This window comes from Desmodus rotundus, chromosome 13 (genome assembly GCF_022682495.2).
Source record: "Desmodus rotundus isolate HL8 chromosome 13, HLdesRot8A.1, whole genome shotgun sequence".
Taxonomy (NCBI): Eukaryota; Metazoa; Chordata; class Mammalia; order Chiroptera; family Phyllostomidae; genus Desmodus; species Desmodus rotundus.
In genome coordinates, this window is record NC_071399.1 from 71,411,941 (window position 1) to 71,432,410 (window position 20,470).

General features: G+C 39.6%; 1 protein-coding gene across 1 annotated transcript; it reads left to right on the forward strand.

Moving 5' to 3' along the window:
* The first annotated feature begins 1,102 nt into the window (after nt 1-1,102).
* Nucleotides 1,103-18,742, forward strand: KLF5 (KLF transcription factor 5). The gene is made up of 4 exons (XM_053916500.2): nt 1,103-1,712; nt 4,018-4,888; nt 5,875-5,934; nt 16,956-18,742. Exons 1-4 carry the CDS (start codon nt 1,452-1,454, stop codon nt 17,132-17,134), a joined length of 1,371 nt encoding a protein of 456 aa, XP_053772475.1. The 5' UTR covers nt 1,103-1,451; the 3' UTR covers nt 17,135-18,742.
* The last annotated feature ends 1,728 nt before the right edge of the window (nt 18,743-20,470 follow it).

The following is a 20,470-nucleotide window of genomic DNA, read 5'->3' on the forward strand; positions in this document are numbered from 1 at the left end:
TCTCTTGGGTGATTGATGGCAAAAATTCACCTCCCGTTAGAGCAGTAAATGGACAGTAATGTATTTGGCTATTACTTTCTTACAAATTTGGATTCCCAGTTTCAGAGCGGCTGCGTGTCTAACGTTTGTGGCTTCTTTTGGCTGTCTTTTCGTAGGAAAAGGTGCCACGGTGTTGGGTAAATGGGCTACGTTTCTTCTTTGTAAATATTAACTCCATTTTTTTAAACATACGGTGCTAGCAAAAATAAGTCAAAGATGTAATGTCTATTTAAATACATTTGATCTAGTCGTTTGCTTAAATTAGAGTCCATGCTTCGGCTTGAATCAACAGTGTATTAAAAACTTCAAAAATTTCATATGGTCCATCGTTCCCTCCATACATGGATAAGAGGTAGATTGGTGTGAAAACTTGTTGTAACCATTTAAATACTGTAGGAAAAAACAAGCTTTTACGCCTGGGCTTAAAAAAAAAAAAGTACTAGCCATTAAATCTTTTACTCGGGACATTCCGAATTTGCTTTGCTACATGGATATATTCACTGATAAAGAAATATAGAGATAAATCTGCTTTTTAATTTGTTTATCACACCGTCCTTAGTTTTCCGCTAAAGAAAAGTACCTTTTGTATATTTAAAAATACACACTCATTATACAAATCCTTCGATAACCTTAGCGCCCCTTCCCAGCTGCATTCTGGGTTTCAACTTTTCAGTTTCAGGTCCTTGCACAACACCTAAGACGTGCAAAACTCTCATTCTTCCTATTCCTGGCAGAGAACAGTCCGGAGAGATCTCGCTCCACGTCTCCACCCTAATTCCCTCTCTTCCTAGATTCCACCGGCTTCCCTCGGTTCCTCCGCCCCCAGCTCCGCCAGCCCACTCTGTCAGAGAAGTTGTGTACAAACTGCGCGGCCGCCCTGAGCGCGAAGCTCCTGGCCAGAGAGGGGTGCGGTCAGTGCGGCGGAGGCGGGGCTTTAGGACAAGGTCTTCCTTCTCATAGGCTAGCGGGTTCGGCCGGGCCGGCCTTGGGGCCTCCGGATTCGCTGCAGCTCTGCCAGTCTAGCCGGAAGGCCACGCCCACCCGGAGTTGGGTAAAATAGACGCGGGCGTCAAGTGTCAGTAGTCGCGGGGCAGGTACGCGCGTTCGCAGCTCGCTCGCGGAGATCGGCGGTGGCGGGAGCGGTCTCCGGCAAGTGAGAGAGCGCGGTGGGGCGGGGCGGGAGAAAGTGGCCGCCCGGAGGACGTTGGCGTTTACGCGTGGCCGAGCGGAAGAGTTTTGTTTTTCGTGCGCGCCTTCGAAAACCGCGCCTACTGTGGACTAAGGGGTCCGCCCGGAGCCTCTCCTCCTCCGCCCGCGGCCCCGCGTGGAGCTCGCCGGCCTGAGCCAGCGTGGGAGAAGTGGGAAGTGCGCTCGACCCGCGCCCCCCGACCGGAGCCGCCCCCCGAGTGCCCATGGCTACGCGGGTGCTGACCATGAGCGCCCGCCTGGGACCCGTGCCCCAGCCACCGGCTCCGCAGGACGAGCCCGTGTTCGCGCAGCTCAAGCCCGTGCTGGGCGCCGCGAACCCGGCCCGCGACGCGGCGCTCTTCTCCGGCGAGGAGCTGAAGCACTCGCACCACCATCCGCAGGCGCAGCCCGCGCCCCCTCAGCCTCCGCAGCCCGCGCCGCAGCCCGCCGCGGGCCCGCGGCTGCCGCCCGAGGAGCTGGTCCAGGTAGGAAGAGCGGCTTCCCTCCCTCCGGGGGCTCGGGCGTGTCTCGCCGCTGCGACGCGCGGGCGACAGGGGCCGCTCCAGACTGGGGCGTGCGTCCGGGCTCGCCGGGAGCCAGGGCTGGGGTGGGCAGCCCCGCCCTGCCCTCCTAGCCAGGGCACCCGCATTTCGCAGTGAGAAAGTGGGCCGGTCTGAGGAGGAGGGTCCTGGATGAATCCGCCCTGGCGGGTGCGTCCGCGCGTCTCCGGGGAAGCTAGGTGCTCTGGCGCACCTTTGTTTTTTTACATTTGGAGGATCAAACCTCGTGCCTCACGCCCAACTTCACTTAAATTACGCCTTTCGCCTTAATCTCCCCCTCCTCCCCGTGCGGTGGCCTTGGAGGTTCACCCCCGCCCCACGTCGTCTCGTGTTAAGTGGAAACGCAAATCGGGATGCTGGGAGGGGCCCCCCATGGGGTCCTATTTTCTTGTGTCGTGGGGCTGCCTTTGGGAAGCCGGAAAAGTAAAGGATACATTGGAGTGGTTATTTTTTCTTTAAAAAGAAAGCTGGGGTGTTGTTTTCTTGATGTGCGCGTAAATTTCCTCCCGGAGCCGCGTTGAAAGCTGGCACTTGGCATTTACACTTGCCCGGCAGCCGAATTAGAGCAACCGCCTGTTTCTTTCGCCCACGCAGGGAGTTATATAGCCCAGAAAAAACTTCCCGGGACTTTCAGCGTGTCCCAAGGAAAAAAAAATTGGAAACATACCCACACGCAAATAGCTGGAAGAGCTAAAATCAGAAACCACTAACCACCACGGTAGCGAAGGGCACGAAAGGGTTTTAGTTCGGTTTATTTCAAGACGCTTCATTTAATAGTCCCTTGGTATATTGTATATTTGCTGTTCTGCTCCTACCCGGGGGCGGGGGGGGGCGGTCTGCGAGTGTCGCCGTGCTGTGAAAGGACAGTGGCATTTGTCAGGGATATGACTCACATGATTAGAGCGTTAATTTTTATTTTTAAATCGTGTTTATCCGAGAAACCACGTCTGCATCCTCACTGAAGGATACGAGGTCCGACTTGAAACGCTTCTGAAACTGTTAGTAGCAAAAAAACAAAACAGAACAAAAAACAACTTTATTCATCGATTAAGATGTCAGGGTTAATGGTTCGATGAGCCATCTACTTAGGGTGTATTTCTTCTTTCAAAATTTCCTTTTCGGTGTTACAAGTTAAAAGAGTACTTAAGTTTATGTTATACTGGGAGAGAAGATAGATTTAAGAAGACTAAGACTTGTTACTAGCTGGATTATGTCCTTAAAAAAATCACCATTTGAAAACAGTTCGGTTATTTCCTTACGTTTGTCAGGTTTTTGCTCAGGAGAGACCAGGAGTGTAAGGTATGACTGGGCTTTTTACAGAGTGAGGGGGAATGTGGCATTATCCCACTGAGGAGGACATGATAAATGTTTTGCTGGTGACTGTGCTAGTGGTAGAGCAGCCTCTCCCCACCCACGGGCGCCTTAGCACCACTCTTCCAAGGGAGTGATTTTCCCCTAGGTAATTAAAGATCTGTTTTAGATAGGGATATAAATAGGAACATTTCATTTTCATATTAACCAATTACAGAATCTGCTGATTAAAATCAGCATTTAGATCAAATGTTGAATGTGAAGTTGTTCTTTAGGTGGACACTATGTTTTGATCAAATATCGTACTTAGGTTTCCTATCAGTTTTGTGCCAGAGGAGGCACTGAAATAGTCAAGGAATATGTTTTACATGAACTATTTCATCAGTGGCTGTCTAAGCAGAAATAAAAAACTCCCACAACTTTGCAATAATAGTTTTAAAGTTTGTGCAGTAAAAAAAAAAAAAAGCACACATTAAAGTTACCTTATAGGATGAGTAGAACGGAGGTCCTTTGTTAATATTATAATACCTTTAGTTACAAACCTAACTGTGTAGTGGGGCAGGGACTCCTGCTTGTATGTGAGTGATAATAATGTGTACTTTAGTATTGCATCAGAAAAGAATATGTTTGTGTTTGCTTCCTTTTTGCTTGATTTACTTCATTCACTTTTTGTCCTCAGTTGATTGTGGGAGTGATTTTACCAAATTCATGTTATACGGAGTTTCGTAAGGTTTTAGTGAACCAGTTATTACACAATTGACAAATAAACCTGGTATGTTTGTAAGGGACACTTGGAAGGAGTTTGCCCAAGTTCTTTTCACAGGGATTGTTGGGGAAGTTTTAGTAAGCACTGTTTGTTTGCTCTCCCTGGGATGATGAATTAGGTGGATTATGCATGTTTGTATCTCTTCTTTTTTAGACGAGATGTGAAATGGAGAAGTACCTGACACCTCAGCTTCCTCCAGTTTCTATAATTCCAGAGCATAAAAAGTATAGACGAGACAGTGCCTCAGTCGTAGACCAGTTCTTCACTGACAGTGAAGGGTTACCTTACAGTATCAACATGAACGTCTTCCTCCCTGACATCACTCACCTGAGAACTGGCCTCTACAAATCCCAGAGACCGTGCGTAACACACATCAAGACAGAACCTGTTACCATTTTCAGCCACCAGAGTGAAACGACTGCCCCTCCTCCGGCCCCGACCCAGGCCCTCCCTGAGTTCACCAGTATATTCAGCTCACACCAGACCACAGCTCCAGAGGTGAACAATATTTTCATCAAACAAGAACTTCCTACACCAGATCTTCATCTTTCTGTCCCCCCGCAGGGCCACCTGTACCAGCTACTGAACACACCGGATCTAGATATGCCCAGTTCTACAAACCAGACAGCAGTAATGGACACTCTTAATGTTTCTATGTCAGCCGCCATGGCAGGCCTTAACACACACACCTCTGCTGTTCCGCAGACTGCGATGAAACAATTCCAGGGCATGCCCCCTTGCACATACACAATGCCAAGTCAGTTTCTTCCACAGCAGGCCACTTACTTTCCCCCGTCACCACCAAGCTCAGAGCCTGGAAGTCCAGATAGACAAGCAGAGATGCTCCAGAATTTAACCCCACCTCCATCCTATGCTGCTACAATTGCTTCTAAACTGGCAATTCACACCCCAAATTTACCTGCCACCCTGCCAGTTAATTCGCAGAACATCCAACCTGTCAGATACAACAGAAGGAGTAACCCCGATTTGGAGAAACGGCGCATCCACTACTGCGATTACCCTGGTATGTGATCTCACCTGGCTGAAGCACCGTGTATTTAATGTGTGTGTGGGTTCTGCATTTACAAAGAAAATAGTGCTTGACAGTAAAAATCACCTACTTCGTTCTTTTCGTATCCCAGTCTCAATGTCTTAGCCTGGGATGTGCCGTTAATTGTCTGTTGCTTATTTGATGTTTAAAAAAAAAAGGCTAGAATATTCTGGGAAAGAAGTTACCTAGACTTTTTTCTCTTTAATGTTAAATAAGAATTTGAATTTGAGTGACGCCAGACTTATTTTAACATAATTTCCAGTCATAAATTGGAGTTTTTACTTCTAAATTAGGTACCCTGAAAAGAGACTACAGAAGTAAGATAGGAGAAAACGTGTGGTAATGAAGTGGGGCTTGAGTGGGCTGCTTACAAGACAAGATTGTCTACAGAATAGATTTCAGATCGTTCTGATAGTGTATGAGCATACGCTCATTGTTGAATGAGATACGTGACCCAAAACATGAATTGATGACGGTAGTGAATATATCCGTAAGTTGCTGGCATAAGCTAGTTTATGATTAGTACAGGGTATAATTTGTTGATTGTGGTACGTGATACAGCATAACATACTAAATGAAAAAAACAAGAAATGTAGGAGTGCAGAAAATGGCAGTCACCTTGGATAATGGTTTAACACTGTCAGCTCTGGAGCCATTAACAATTTTAAATCACTGAAGTATGTGTTACTAGTATAAAACACCTACTGGAATATAAACACATTTCCCATTTGTAGCTTGACGTGATTATCCCCTTTTTGCTAAAATGATACATAGATAAAGCAAACCACTTTAATACCCTTAGCAAGGTAATAGGGGAGTGCTTTTTAAAACTGAAGCTTCAGATATCTAGCATGAGAGATTTCCTCTTTAGAGCCAGATTTTAAACACAGAACCATCAAATGTAAAGATTTCAAAGGATCTCCAAAATGACAAGCTGTTTCTCTCCTGCTTTATTTTAGGCTGTACAAAAGTTTATACGAAGTCTTCTCATTTAAAAGCTCACCTGAGGACTCATACTGGTATGTAATTTTCTTGTTAATTCTGTGAGTTGTGTAAATAGTGTAAGTGGTATTCATCCTTTTAGAAGCCAACACTTGTTTGATCTCTTCTTTCTTCTGTCAACTTGTATTTTTTAATGGCCTACCTTTTTAGCACTGGCTTGGCTTAAAATTCAGTCCAGTGAAAAAGCCTGGTTCCAGGAAGGCTGATGTTCCCTCACTAAGGCCTTGCCCCGTCACCTCAGGTAGAATTAATTACCCAAAAATGTAAACAACGATGTTTACTGATGGATTTTAAAACTTGTAGTGGAACTGCTATTTCTTATAATGAAGGGAAAAAATGTAACTCATTTTTTCCTTGAGAACAAATCATTTGGCTTCTATAAAGCTACATTAAACACTAAAAAAAGGTCCATTTGGCATGTAAATCATAATTGCTTAGTACATTATCTTAGTTTTATCTTTAGCCTAAAATATCAGTGTTTAGCATGTTTTTTCTGTGCTTGATGAAAAGAAGGGCTGAAATTGCAAAGTATTAAAATCAAACAAAGATGGGATCGTGGTTTAAAAGTTTTTTGATGCCTTATCCCAATCTACGTACGGTGAGTATGAGAGGTTTTATTCTAGCTTCTGTGAAATATTTCAAAATGTACTGTTAAGTTTAGCCCCTTTATTTTTACAGATACTTATTTTGTCAGATGTATATCGTCACATTTAAATGCTTTTTAATTTTAAAACTTTATATCAGAGCCTGTTTTAGGACGAAACCAGGTGGCATGCTTTTAAAACCTCCAAATACCAAAATATTTTCAAGCCCATAGATGGTTACTATTTGTGATTTTGTTAAAAGGACAACCCTAAAGGAAAGAACGTATACAAAGTGATTGTGTTTTATTTTCGCTCATTAAACACAGCCTTACCTAAAGTTTGCTAATAAAAGCAATGACCTAGCGAAATGTTTTATTCCATCATTGCTATGGAAACCAAAGTATTCAACAGTTCCTTTGAATGGGTTGTTGGATTAGTGTGAGGACTTGAATCTCCCCAGGCTAGATGTTACTATGGAAATAGAGTTTTGATAAATGAAGTAGTTATCTCTAACTGCTGCATTAAAAAGTAAAAGCCTTTGAAGGAAGGTCAGTGCTGAGTGGGACGTGGCACTAAGAGGAATATGGCTGCAGACATTCTGTATGTCTGTTAGGTACAGCTTGATTTCCCAGTGATCAGCACTACTTATTAAAATCCAGATAATGTTGGCAACAGTGTGGAAGATTCCAGGGCTTTCCGAGAAACTGCTTTAAAAGAAAAGGCATCTCGTGTATTTATCAGTGAAATGATTGGGTTGTTTTGACCTGACGTCTTTAGAGATACACAAATTGATTGCATAAAAGGAAAAGTTCCTGTGTAAGGAGCCCAAAGTAGAAACTGTACTTACAAAATATGTGGAACAGACACTCATTAAGCACAGAATAAACTCAATCTAAAGTTTTCAAAATACAAGTGACAAGGCCAAGAACACATTCCATGTAGAAATAGTAAAATATCCTTTTATAAAATACATGCTAACTAAGGAAGGGAACATTGAAAATGGATTTTACCTGAATTTTGATTAAGGGGAAGTGGAAGTAACTTCGAAACATTTGGACTATTGTTTTTCTTTTGGAAGTCCTTGAAATAAGAGATAGGGAGAAGGGAACATTTTTTTCAGGAGGTCAAAGTCTCCTAATAAAAGAGGGGTGCAGTTGCATCTAGCGATACAATCAAGTGTATTGCAGGGATGTAGTCACAACGTATCTAAATGGCCTTGCAACCCCTGCAAGTCAGGGTTTAGTGCTCTGAGTGCTTGTACCTGCCATTCTGGAACTTGACCTGCTGGTAAAGAAATTTAATAGTGGGTTGTCTTAACAATGTTTGTACTAATAAAAACAAACCCCCAAAAAGGACCTAGGCCTAATTTGAGTCCCATAAATGGACTTTTTTACCTGACCGTAATGTGTGGCCATCGACATCTAATGAGAGAGACCATTTAATCCAGTTTAATAAAGTTTTGTTTGATTGTCTTTCAAATGCCTTTGGGAGGGTTTGTGCAGACTTGTTCATCTGGCTAAACCCGTTCTTGGGTAATCATAGAGCATTAAGGTTGTTTTCTCCTCATTCCTAGTTTCTAGACAATGCCTTTTAAAATTACCTCTCTCATTGCATCCTCCCCACCCTGCCTGTTGTTTTTAATGAATGTATCCAAAGCCAGCAAAGGCCTGTTTTGTTTTGTTTTTTTTCTTCTTCCTTTGAAGGACCAGGCATTTCTAAAGTACTTTCCTCATTTAATAGCTTTTCTGTTTTCTTTCTGTTCCCTTTACCCAGTTTATTATAGGATTTAAAAAAACAATCTATACGGGAATGTTATATTTGATGATACAGAAGGTATTTTTTTAAATGATTGCCATTTTGCAGGCAGAATGTGAAGCGCCCTAGCATTTCTTTGGAATGAAGTTGTAAATGCTTTAAAATGTCAAGCTACCTTATTTTTTAAAAATGATTTCAGCAATTAAAACAACCTACATCTGAGTTATTTTTAAATGCTTATTCTGGATTTTTAGATTGTAAATGCTTCTTGACTTGCAGATTTGAACATAAGGAAATAGTCTTTTCAAAACAAATACCTTTTAAAAAATTTTAGATGAAAGAGTGGAAGATACTTTCTTGAACCAGAAGTCTTACGGCATTCAAGTTTTTCTAAGCTCATACTTTTTTTTTTTTTAATTCAGGAAGAACATATAATGGAAAGTTCTGTCTGTGTATGGTTAGACAAAATACCTGACTCTATTCTTAGAAATAATTGCATTTCACTTAAAAATATGTAAGTCTTCATAGACATGATAGCATATTTACAGAGGTACCCCTTACAGGGGTGTGTGGTGGTCGTGTGTTACTTGTAACATGTGTTACTTGTAACATGTGTTATATACATGTCATGTCTCTGGTTAGACGTAATTGTGGCTGCTTCTAGGCAACAGTGTCAAGAAGTAGTAAATTTCCAAATAAAAATATTTGTACTTTTAACAGCATTTCAATAGGAACAGTCTCCTGAAATTTGTGTATGCCCTCATGATGCATGTAAGGGGCTGTACTCATTGCCACCATTTCAAAGTTGCTCCCAAACACCTTTTTTAAAAAAAAGATTCACATACCATTTGCCGTTACAAACCAACGTACCTGGTAAGCTGATTCATGAGTCAAATAGAAAAATCAGCTGCAGCCAGCAGTATAGTTGTTTCTGTTCATTGACTAGCTTTAATTTCATAATGAAGATTTAAACTAACTTAACCCAGGCTATATATACAAAGAAAAATTTGCGAGAAATTGAGATTTTTTTCTTACCACTGGTACTGTTGCTTTGGTACACCTATGAGTACCATAAGTTAAAATATTTTTCATACACTGAGTGTGGAAATTTCTTTGAAACTTGTGTTTACATGTTAGTAAAAAGTACTTTCCAAAGCAAAAGTGCTGAAAAAGTAAATAGTGAACTTAATACAGATGTCTGCAATCTTAGTGGTTTTAGTCACATGTGTGCATGTGCGTTTAACCCTAGAGAACACGCTAAAGCGGTTGGGAAAGTAGGGTACGGTGACGTTTGAGATCATTCATCGGTCTCGGCTCTCTGGAACGGGACAGAAAGTGAGCAGTTGTTCCGAGAAACTCTTTGAGCCTCACACACACTTGGCTCAAGTGTCCCTTGGACCCAGACACCATGCACGAGCTGTCCTGGGTGCACTATACGACCCCCAAAATGGCTTGCTAAGGGTTTCCCCGAAAAGTACATTTGGAAACAACCCCACAAAGGAAAACAGAAACCTACGAATCCCATTGGAACACAAGTGGACTCTGAGTGAAGCGCTCACTGCACAGTGAGTTGTGTTTGGGGCTCCACAGCACATCTTGGGGACTTTTCCCCCCGGCCTGGCTGTGAAGGGAGAGAATTCCCATGTTCCACCTTCCTTGATTATGTAGCACATGATTTCCTAATGACATTTATATTAAGATGTTACTATGTGTGCTCTAAAATACATAATTTTTGCTTAGATTTGTTCCTAAGTATTCATTTTAGTTACAGTTTGGGTAATGAAAAAAATCCTTAGGTATAAATTTCTGTGTACTTCTTTGCTCTTCATGATTATTTATTAAATATACTGGGTATAGATTTTTATTTAAAAATACTGACACTATTGACAGTAAAGATTTTTCCCCTCTAAAAGAAATATTGAAAATGCGTTATTTGTGTGTGTTTGTGTAACTGTGGGAAACAGTGAATGTTTTAAAAAATATATAGGAAGGATTTCACTTCCTTAGAAAATTATTTAGAGCTAAAATCAGCATAAGCTATAAATATAAATATATGCATAATTCTAGATGGACTTAATGGGGATGAATGATACAGTTCGGATCTATAGCATCAACATTGGTTAAGTGTGTAACCTGTGTTACTGGTAGAGGTTAAAGTTTTGCAGGATGAAATTTAGTGCCCGATGATTTTTTTTTTTTGACTCAGTCTATATTGGAAAGCTACGCAGGAAAAAGTATCACATTTAGCCTATAGTGTTAGCTGTTGCTAGTTAAACATTCTTAAATTATTTCATTTGCAGCTTTATTTTATATATTGGCAATTTCAAGATTATGTTAAAAAAGGGGGTTTAAGAGACGCTGGTTTCAGACCTCTGGAAAGGTATTTATGAGTTTGAAAGCTTCTTTCTTTTTACTGACTCTCACTGGGAAGATTAAACTTTGCTTCTAGGACTTGTTCTTTCGTCTGAAAAACATTTACATGGGAAATTTTGGTTCTGCGATCATAAAGCTTATATCGAAAGTTAAGAAGTTGAGTTTGATCAAGCGAACATTTTGGACTGATCTGGCAATAAGTCCAAAGAGAATCTCTTCCCTTTTCTTACAAATGAGTGGGAGAAGATTTGTTCCTAAGTTGATTAAATAGAATTGTTGAAGTTTAGGTAGAAACAATCAGCTCTAAAGGTAGAGAAAATGTAATTTTTATTTTAGAAGCAGTATTTTAATCACCCAAGATTTTTACTTTGGCAGATATTTTTAGTTCTATAGAATGTAGTAGCTGTTTACTTGATGACCTACATCTTTTCTGGTGAAGGATTAGAAACAAAATAATGTCCTACTTTAGTAAAAGTATCTCTGTAACAGCATTCTAACTCCGGCAGCCTGTATTATTTATATTCAAGGATCTCCAACAATTCTAGTTAAGGGTAGCTTACTGTTTTAAAAGTGCACTGTAGATAACTTTCATCAGAAAAACATCTAGGCAGAAGAATACATTTCTTTTTGACTAACTATAAATGCAAACCTTTGAGTTGGGAGGAAGCTTTCTGGTCAAGGTAACTACATTATATGCAAATTAAAGGAAAAGATATTTAGTACTGGATCAGTGCTAGAAAAATGAAAATAGGGAATTTTTCTATTTTGGGTAAAATATTTCATCAATAACTAAAACAGTTAGTTTGGGCTCTTATAAGAAAGTGAATGTGAGTATCGTCTTTCTGTCAGAAGACTCAACAACTGGTATTTCATTTCATTAACCCCGTTGATGATACAGGGCGCTTTCCATTGTTTTTGCTGAGAATCCTCAGGAGAAGCAGCAGTAGATTAGGAGCCTAGAGATTTCCTTCCGCTGGGATCTAGACTGTGCAAACCTTGTCAGGGGTCCTCACCTATCCCCCTTTAGATTCAGTAGATCACTGTTCTCTGTCCCCAGAAGTCCCCTTTGCTGCCTTTTGACCAGTAGTAGGGCCTCCGGAAGTTCCTAGTTGTCATCAAATGCAGTCCAGTAGTATAAAAGAAAACTTGTTTACATAGATTTTACTTATCCCTGGACAGCTGTAGGATGGAAAGGCAAAAAGCATGGTTTTCACATGAACGCACACATACTTTGATCATCCGCAGTGATCCTAGGCAGAAGGGAACCAGGCAAAGCCTTGGTGCAGGTGAGGCCAGGAAAGAAAGGATACTTCAGTGGACTTACACTAGGTGATTTCCTTTCTCTTACACCTTCCCTTCTTTACGTGAATGAAAATAACCGAATTGGTCAGACTTGAGCGAGATATATGATTGTTCTAAAGAAGCATTAGGAGAAGTGTGGCATTACCACTGGAATAGAAGACAGTCTCTGCCCTTGAGAAACTTTCAAAGCCAGTTGAAAGCAAAATACAGCTATATTTGAAGCCTTTCTGCAGCAATGATCGTGCGAGTGCAAATGAGTCCTTCAGAAGGAACTTAAGTGGTGATAGGAACACAGGCACGTGACTTCTCCTGGACTGTTCACAGGTTTCTGGAAGAGCTAAGGTGAATCTGATTGGAAGGGATAAGGTGAACCTGATTGTAAAGACCTAGGGATCAATACAAATTGACCAAGAGGGAGGAAGAGGGAATTTCTTTCTTAACATATCCTTTAATCAGTTTACTTAAAGTGGGTACATTATGGATAGGGATACTATAGTAAATATTAGATGCATTTTATAAATCTAATACTACTAATCTTTGAAATGAACTGCCTACCCTTCTGTATGTTTCAAGGGTTGGCATTTTTGGATAAAAATATAAATTAATGAGCCCAAATCATTCTACTTTATCTTTGTTTAGATATCTAATATTCATGAATTTACTTAATTTTGGGGTTAATGTTTCTTATTTCTTTACCTTTTATTAAAATATGTAGAGACTCTTTTAAGACTATAAATTCCCTTAGTCTCTAGTGATGGGGGGAAAATCTATTATTGAATTGCATGAAAATATTTTCCTCCTGAAATAAGAGCTCATTTTGAGCTTCAAGACTCTTAAATTTTAAGAATTGAGATTAAATACTCATTATTGAAATGATTGGTTCCACTTTTAATAGTTTGCATTATTTTAGGTCTCAGAATAGAATATGGATTTCAAGTTCTTTGAAGCCAGAGGCCAACTCTTACTTGTTGTTTTCTGCAAGTCATTTAGTACAGGTTACATGCTTGCTCATTAAACATTGACTTTAATTTTGATGGTTTTTAGCCTTAATTAAATATGATTTGGATAATCTTTTAGCCTTCAGAAGGAAACTAGATGGCAAATTTACTGTAATAAGCTTTTTAAAAGTCACGTAAAATAACTAAAAAATATTTTTATTTGTGATATTTTTCTTTTATTAGAAGAATCTGTGGAACATTATAGGTAGAAGAATCTTTGTAAAACATTCTAGGGGAGGCCTTGATATGAGTCCATTGAATATGTTCAGCAGAGAAGAGAAACCTCCCATTCTGTTGTGCTAAGTTCAAAAGTCATTTTTTATCTGTTCATTAGAGGGGGGGAAAATAAGATAGATAATTTTTTTAGTTCATCACTAAAGATTTTTCAAATACTTCAAAATATTCTGCTTAGCCTGGGGAAAGGGGACCCATTATTCAGTAATATTTGGGGGTTGTCAGTACCAGCACAGTTTAGTCTTTAGGACCCCACGGGCTGAAAGGTGGGTCTTCACCGAGGATCCCGGGCTTGAGACAGCCTGCGCTAAGGCCTGCTCTGAGTCCCTTAGGCTGTTCCTTGACCTTTACAAGTGGTTTTGGAATCTTTAAATAAATTTGAACAATATCTATGTGTTCCTTAAAATCATTCTTATAGAGTTATTAATGTTTGCTAATGGAGTATTGAAGTAGGACATTAAGGATAAGTGGCAGGCTGGGATTCTTAACGTGGAACATTGTTGTGCTGCTAACGCCTGGAGTTGTTGCGAGGGTTGGGTGAAATAAGAAGGACTTGACTCTGGAGTACATGCTCAACGGACGTTTGTTCCTGTACCTTCCTTTCACTGGAAATGGTTTTTGCTTAACATTTTTATAAAATATACTGATGGACTTTGTCGGTATGGAATATATATGTTTAACTTAAACATTTTTTTTAAAAAAGAGTAGGGGTTTGTAGCAAAAAAGTTGTAGGAATTGTAAAATAGAATGAGAAAATGCATACTTCATTTGAGAGATAAAGTGGAAGCTTGTTTTTCATGCTGTAAAAACTTGTCACTTTTTTCTTTTTGCCTTTGGAAAGTTTCACATTAACAGCATAAGAACTTAAAAATACAGTTGATGTTGAAAGAGCTTAACTAAATATTTTAAATTGGTGGTATTGGAAAAGGATTCTGTAAAAATCCAATTAAACTTTTGAAAGCTCTATCCTGTTGAAATAACTTAAAGGAAGTCAGTTTGGTTTCCCAGAAGTACTGTGCATAGTGTTTCTGGCTGAAGAAGAAAGGCCCGAATTGGCTATTTGGCCAAAAATTGGGTACCAGCTTCCTCTACAATGTTTTACTTGAACGGTGTTGACACTTGAACAAATCCCGTAGAAACTGCCCCAAGTGGGGAACAGTCGTCCTTGTTTTACAAGACTTGGTCCCATAATTAATGTCCCAGACACTGGTAGTATTCTTGGCTAAACAATCTATAGATGTGCATAAATTGGGAGCAAAACCCCACATGTTTTAGGAACTTAATTAGTACTGTTTTTCAGCCAATCAGTAAACTTTAAAAAATATTGGTGCAGTTTATTGCTTTATAGCCAATAAAAATAGTGAACAAAAAGAGGCTACTGTCCCTTATTTCTTAAACTCTGAGAATTCAGTTCTCTTGCTATTTAATTATTAAGTTCAAAAGACTAGAATGATTTCTTCTAAAATTGGGGCAGTTCAGGAATTTTTTTTTCTTTGCCTCAGACATGAGAAATAACTTTCCATTAAATGACAGTAAAGTATTTAACTAACATGTTTGTTTTTGTGAATTTATTTTTCACAAGGAGAAAAAACAAACACTTGTGTGCAGTTTTTTTTTGTATTTGATTTCCATGTACAAGAGTGATAGCTCCCCTTACTGCTAGTATTAAACAGATTAAATGTGAATATGAGTGAAAGAAAAGTTCTTTATTTTTAATGTTACTTTAAAAGTAACTTAATGTTACTTAAAAAGTTTGAGTGTATTAACTTAAAAGCTTAGAATTTACTGTGAGAGGAAGGAAAAAATTCAGAAATTATGATGTCCATTTTACAAATAGAGCAATAGGAAACAAAAAGGAAATTTAAAAAACAAAAGTGATTGTGTCTTGGTTCAGAGTCAGAGGAGAGGAGACAGGAAAGGTGGCCCCGGGGGTGCACACCAGCTAGGAGGAGTTGAAAGAGAAATTTCGTGGGAAATAATTGGTACAGATTTCACAAAGCCCTTCTGGCCTGTCCTTCTTCGTTCTTAGGGAATTTTAAGTCAGGTTAGCAGAGTAGCAAAAATACATTAACCACAATTTGTAGAAATCTCAGTTGATGGGACAATGTCTTTTAAAATTTGGACGCAGCTCAGTAATCTTACAACTTCCTGAATATGATACTGTTAAAATCTGGCAGAAAGGTGGTTGAGTTTCATGGTGAGGAGTGGTCAGGGCAACTTTGGGGTTCTTCTCTTCTGGAAGAAAATATTTTAAAAGGAATTTCAGAGTTTGGCTATTCAAAGGTTTAATATGCAAATGTATCTCACAAACTCTCATCTTAAACTAACATTCATAAAATATAACAAAGCATAAATATAGGAACTACTAGTTAATGAGATTCTTAGGTTTTGGGCTTTATTTAGAGGACTACGTGATCTCAAATAAGATTAATTAATCTTAAAACTGGGAGCTAAAACTGCATGATAAATACTCAGTAATTCTAAGGGACTAGCGAACTTCAGACAGCGTGAAGAGTGATGCAGACTGCAGTGGATCCGCAGCTCGGCTGTCCACGCACTGAGTGAGGAGAGCTGTGCGAGAATGGGTAGGCTGAGTGACTGGGGACTTGTTCATGTTACACCTGTAAGCTCCCTGAGGCCAGGCATTTTCGTTTCTGACTGTTGTATTCCAGGCATTCAGGGCAGTGCCCAGCATATGGTAGAAACCTGGCAAATCATTTATAAAAGGAAAAAATTTTTAAGATTATTTATTTATTTTTAGAGAGGGGAAGGGAGGAAGAAAGAGCGAGAGAAACATGGATCTATTGGTTGCCTCTCCCATGCCCCACACCGGGGACCTAGCCCACAACCCAGGCCAGTGTCCTGAGCAGGAATCAAACCTGGGGACCTCTCGCTTTGCTGCATGATGCGCAGCCCACCGAGCCACGCCACTCAGTGCTTAAAAATGAATTGTGGTGATCTTTTTGGTGCAGTGCTTTCCATAGAGAAAATAATGCAAAAATCAGCAACTGTGGAGTTGCTGTGGTGGTTTCATGACTTTCCCAAAGTGAGATGATCAGTTCCAGACTTTCTGATCTGATTGAGGAGTTTATTATATACCAAATGCGTAAAGCTTTAACACAGTTGAACTTAACATTTTTCTCTTGTGCTTCCACCTGAAGAATGGGAGGGTATGCGTGTGTGTGTGTGTGTGTGTGTGAGAATTTCAAAGAGCAGGTGCCCTAGTACTCCACTTCCGAGGCCTTGTGTTTAGGGGAACCATTGTGTGTGCTGGAAGGTGCAGTCTGGCTAATTTAGAAACACCTCGGAGCAGTTGGAAGTAAAAGATTGCAATTGTAGGACCTTAAAGTAATTGTATTGGTGATCTGAGCAGCTTCCTCTCTCGGCCTTCTTACAGCCAGTAGTCTTCACTTACTTAATTTGTGTGCATCGGTGTAGACATTGTATTTGGATAGTAACGATGAAACCGCCCAAGCTATCTAGCCATTTGATGGATTTGTGTGTGCAGGAGCACTGACTCATCTAGCACATTTAAAATTGCATTATTTTCATTCTTCAGTGGTACACGGAATACTTTGTTCTTTGCATGAGTAGGTGAAGTAGCGTTCTAGGAGACAGTGACTGTATTCAGTAGATGACTTTGAGAAGTGAGTCAGTAACAGAATTCTTGAACTTTTCTTCTCTTGGACCATGATTTTTTTTTTTAATTATTTTCAGGCGGTATCTGTGATATTGACTCCATTTGTCTTATGAGCAGGGCACCTCACCTCTTCTCTTGGTTTATTGTCACAGGTGAGAAGCCATACAAATGCACCTGGGAAGGCTGTGACTGGAGGTTCGCGCGCTCGGACGAGCTAACGCGCCACTACCGGAAGCACACCGGGGCCAAGCCGTTCCAGTGCGGGGTGTGCAACCGCAGCTTCTCCCGCTCCGACCACCTGGCCCTGCACATGAAGAGGCACCAGAACTGAGAGCCACCGCTGTGGGCCCGCTCTGCGTAGGCAGCTCACACTGACGGTCTGCAGTTCACTTGGCAACATTTTAAACTACAAAATTAACTATATATATATATAAAAAAAGAAACAACAAAAAAACTGGAAATGTATATTTTGTATATTTGAGAAAACAGGGAATACGTTGTATTAATACCAAAGTGTTTGGTCCTTTTAAGAATCTGGAATGCTTGCTGTAATGTATGGCTTTCCTCAAGCAGATTTCATCTCATGACAGGCAGCCACATCTCAGCGTGGGGGTGGGGGTGGGGCGCAAGGTGTGTTTGCAGTGTTTTTGCCTAAGCTCCCTCATTTAACGTGACAGTGTCTAGTGAACGAGTCACTGGGCAGGCGCAGGAAGAAGGCTGGGTTGTGTGTCAAGATTTTACTTGACATCAAGTAGTTTTTCAATATTAGACTAATTCCTTAAGAGGTACGCAGTGTACCTGGCAATTCACAAATAGCCATTGAACAAATAAGTGTTTTGTTTTGTTTTTCTATGAGTTGCCTATATTTGCTATTCAAAATTTTGTAAATACGCAAATCAGCTTTATATGTTTATTACAAGTTTTCTAAGATTTTTTGGGGGGGAGAGAAATCATAAGTAATTTGAAAATAACCATGAATACATTTACAGTTAGAATTTGTGGTAAGAAACCTCTTAAAACTTTACCAATTCATTTCTTTAGGGGAAAGAAATAATCATTCAAATGAACTTTAAAAGCAGATTTAATGCACTGATTAAAATAGGATTGTTTATTTTAAATATGAAAAGACATTTTATACGAATTGTGAACTGAAGAGCTTAAAGATGGCTACAGTATACAAAAGTTAAACCTCTTACAATAAGCTAACCTATCATTTTTAAGAAGGACTTAATGTAATTTATGATGCAGTTTTCATACATGAAAATGTTGAATTCATGATGGAGTTTTCATATACCGAGATTATTTGCTCATGCAGTAGTTAAATGCCAGTTTATGTGGAGTTTGCATGTAATACACAGTGACACAGTAATTTTACCTAAATTACAGTGCAGTTTAGTTAATCTACTGTTCGTACCGACTCAGTGTCTGCCTTCAATTACAGACGACATGTTGAAACTTACGGAAGCAAGTGCTACATATATGCAATATAAAATAGTAATGCGATGCCGATGCTATTAACCAAAGGGCAGAATAAATAAGGAAAATGCCAAAAGGGGTCTTAATTGAAATTTTAATTTTGTTTTTAAAATATTGTTTATTTATTTTGTGGTACTATAGTAAGTTTTTTTAGAAAATTTTCATAACTTGATAAATTATAGTTTTCTTTGTTAGAAAAGTTGCTCTTAAAATGTGTAAATAGATGACAAGTGGTGTAAATATTTTGTAAGCGGCTTCAAAATGTTTATACATGGAAACATAACTGCATAAAACATAAATCGGTTGCTGTTTTGCTTCTTTTTCCTTCTTATTTTTGTATTGTGGTCATTTCCTATGCAAATAATGGAGCAAACAGCTGTATAGTTGTAGAATTTTTTTGAGAGAATGAGATGTTTATATATTAACGACAATTTTTTTTTGAAAATAAAAAGTGCCTAAAAGAGTCATGTTTTGCCTTCCTTCTTCACTTACAATAGCAAAACATTTAGCAAATTCCATTTCCAAAACTATTTAAAAGGGTCTACTTATCAGGGCAGTTAATACACTAGCTTCCACATTGAACCAATACCTGCCTTTGTTTAAGACAAAAGAGAGGGACTTGTTTTTAAAATATGATTAGAGGCATAAAGGGAGGCATAATTCATGAATGCTGGTATTAATTTTTCTGGTGAGTACCCTTCATTTGATGTGATGAAAATGGAATTTTTAGGCTTCCTCCTGAAAACGTGTAACCCCAGTCCAAACCCTGATGGAAACATTCTACCAAATACCTGCTTGGTACTCAAATTGCCATGTCATGAAAAACAAGGAAAATCTGAGAAGCTGTCAGCCGAGAGGAGCCTAAGGAAACGTGACAACTAAATGTAACGAGTAAACTAAATGGCGTTCTGGAACAGGAAAAGGACTTTGGGGGAAAGCTAAGGAAATCTGAATATAATATGGAATTTAATGCTTCAGTGTTGGTTTGTTGATTACAATAAATGTATCATGCTAACAATGTAAGCTGTAATAGAGAATAGAGAATGTAAGCTATAATAGAGAATGGGGGTGGTATACAGGAATCCTGTTTTACCTTTGTAGTAATTCTATACATCTAAAACCTGTAGAATAAAAAGTTCATTTTTAGAAAAGCAAAGAAAAGAATCAGTATCACTGTTCCATATTTTTAGTAAATGGAAAAGTCTCTGCTGTTGGAGCTAAAGTGAAAGTTTCATTTATATGACATCATAAGTTTATCCAGCCTCTTAATTATCTGAATCCTCACTCTTCCCTCATTATCTAGCTTGAGAATACAATGTACAAATCACTCCTTAGCCAGAATTTCCCATTGGGGGGAAAACCTTTCTTTTTGGAGGGGGGGATTTTATTTTTTAGAGAGAGGGGAAGGGTCGGAGAAAGAGGAGAGAAACATCAGTGTGTGACTGCCTCTCACCCCCTAATGGAGACCTGGCCTGCAACCCAGGCAGGTGCCCTGACTAGGAATTGAACTCTACTGTTTCACAGACTGGTACTCAATCCACTGAGCTACATTAGCCAGGGCCAAAAAACCTTTAGCTTAAATTTCTAGAAATTGAAATAGGGAGGCTGTAGGTTTTTTTGAAGCAAGCACTCCATGTGTCCAGTAACAAATCAAGGATGTGTCAGTATTCAGTTGTAATTGGTAATTGTATGGATTAAGACTTTGTCTTGCCAGTAGAAACTTCCACTCTTACTTTGGTTCCTAGCACTTAATTGTATTCAGCTTCCTAAAGCTTAACTACTTTACCCCAGGTTAAAATGTTCCCAGTTCTCTTTCCCTCTTTTGTAGGCTGCCCTTTCTCCTCCCTTGCCAGCTACCTGCTCAAATCCTCTTCTGCCAAAGCTCACTTCAGCCCCTGGATCTTTGTTAACCACACTCAGTGGAGCTTTTTTTGTATTTGGAGAACTGACAATTTAGTGTTGGAGTTATTCTCTGACATCACATGTATTTTTCTTCTGATTGTCAACTGCTCTGAAGAAACATCACTTCTCAGATTGCCTTTGTATTTCTGCGCTGATAAAGCCCATGTCGAAAAACTTGATGGTGCTGTACGAAATGGCTTAAGTTCTGCAGGAATTGAGTCAATCTAATTTTGGCCAAGTTTCCTCTTTGTTCATTGTTGCTCTAGGGTCGGTGTTGGATTTTTGATAA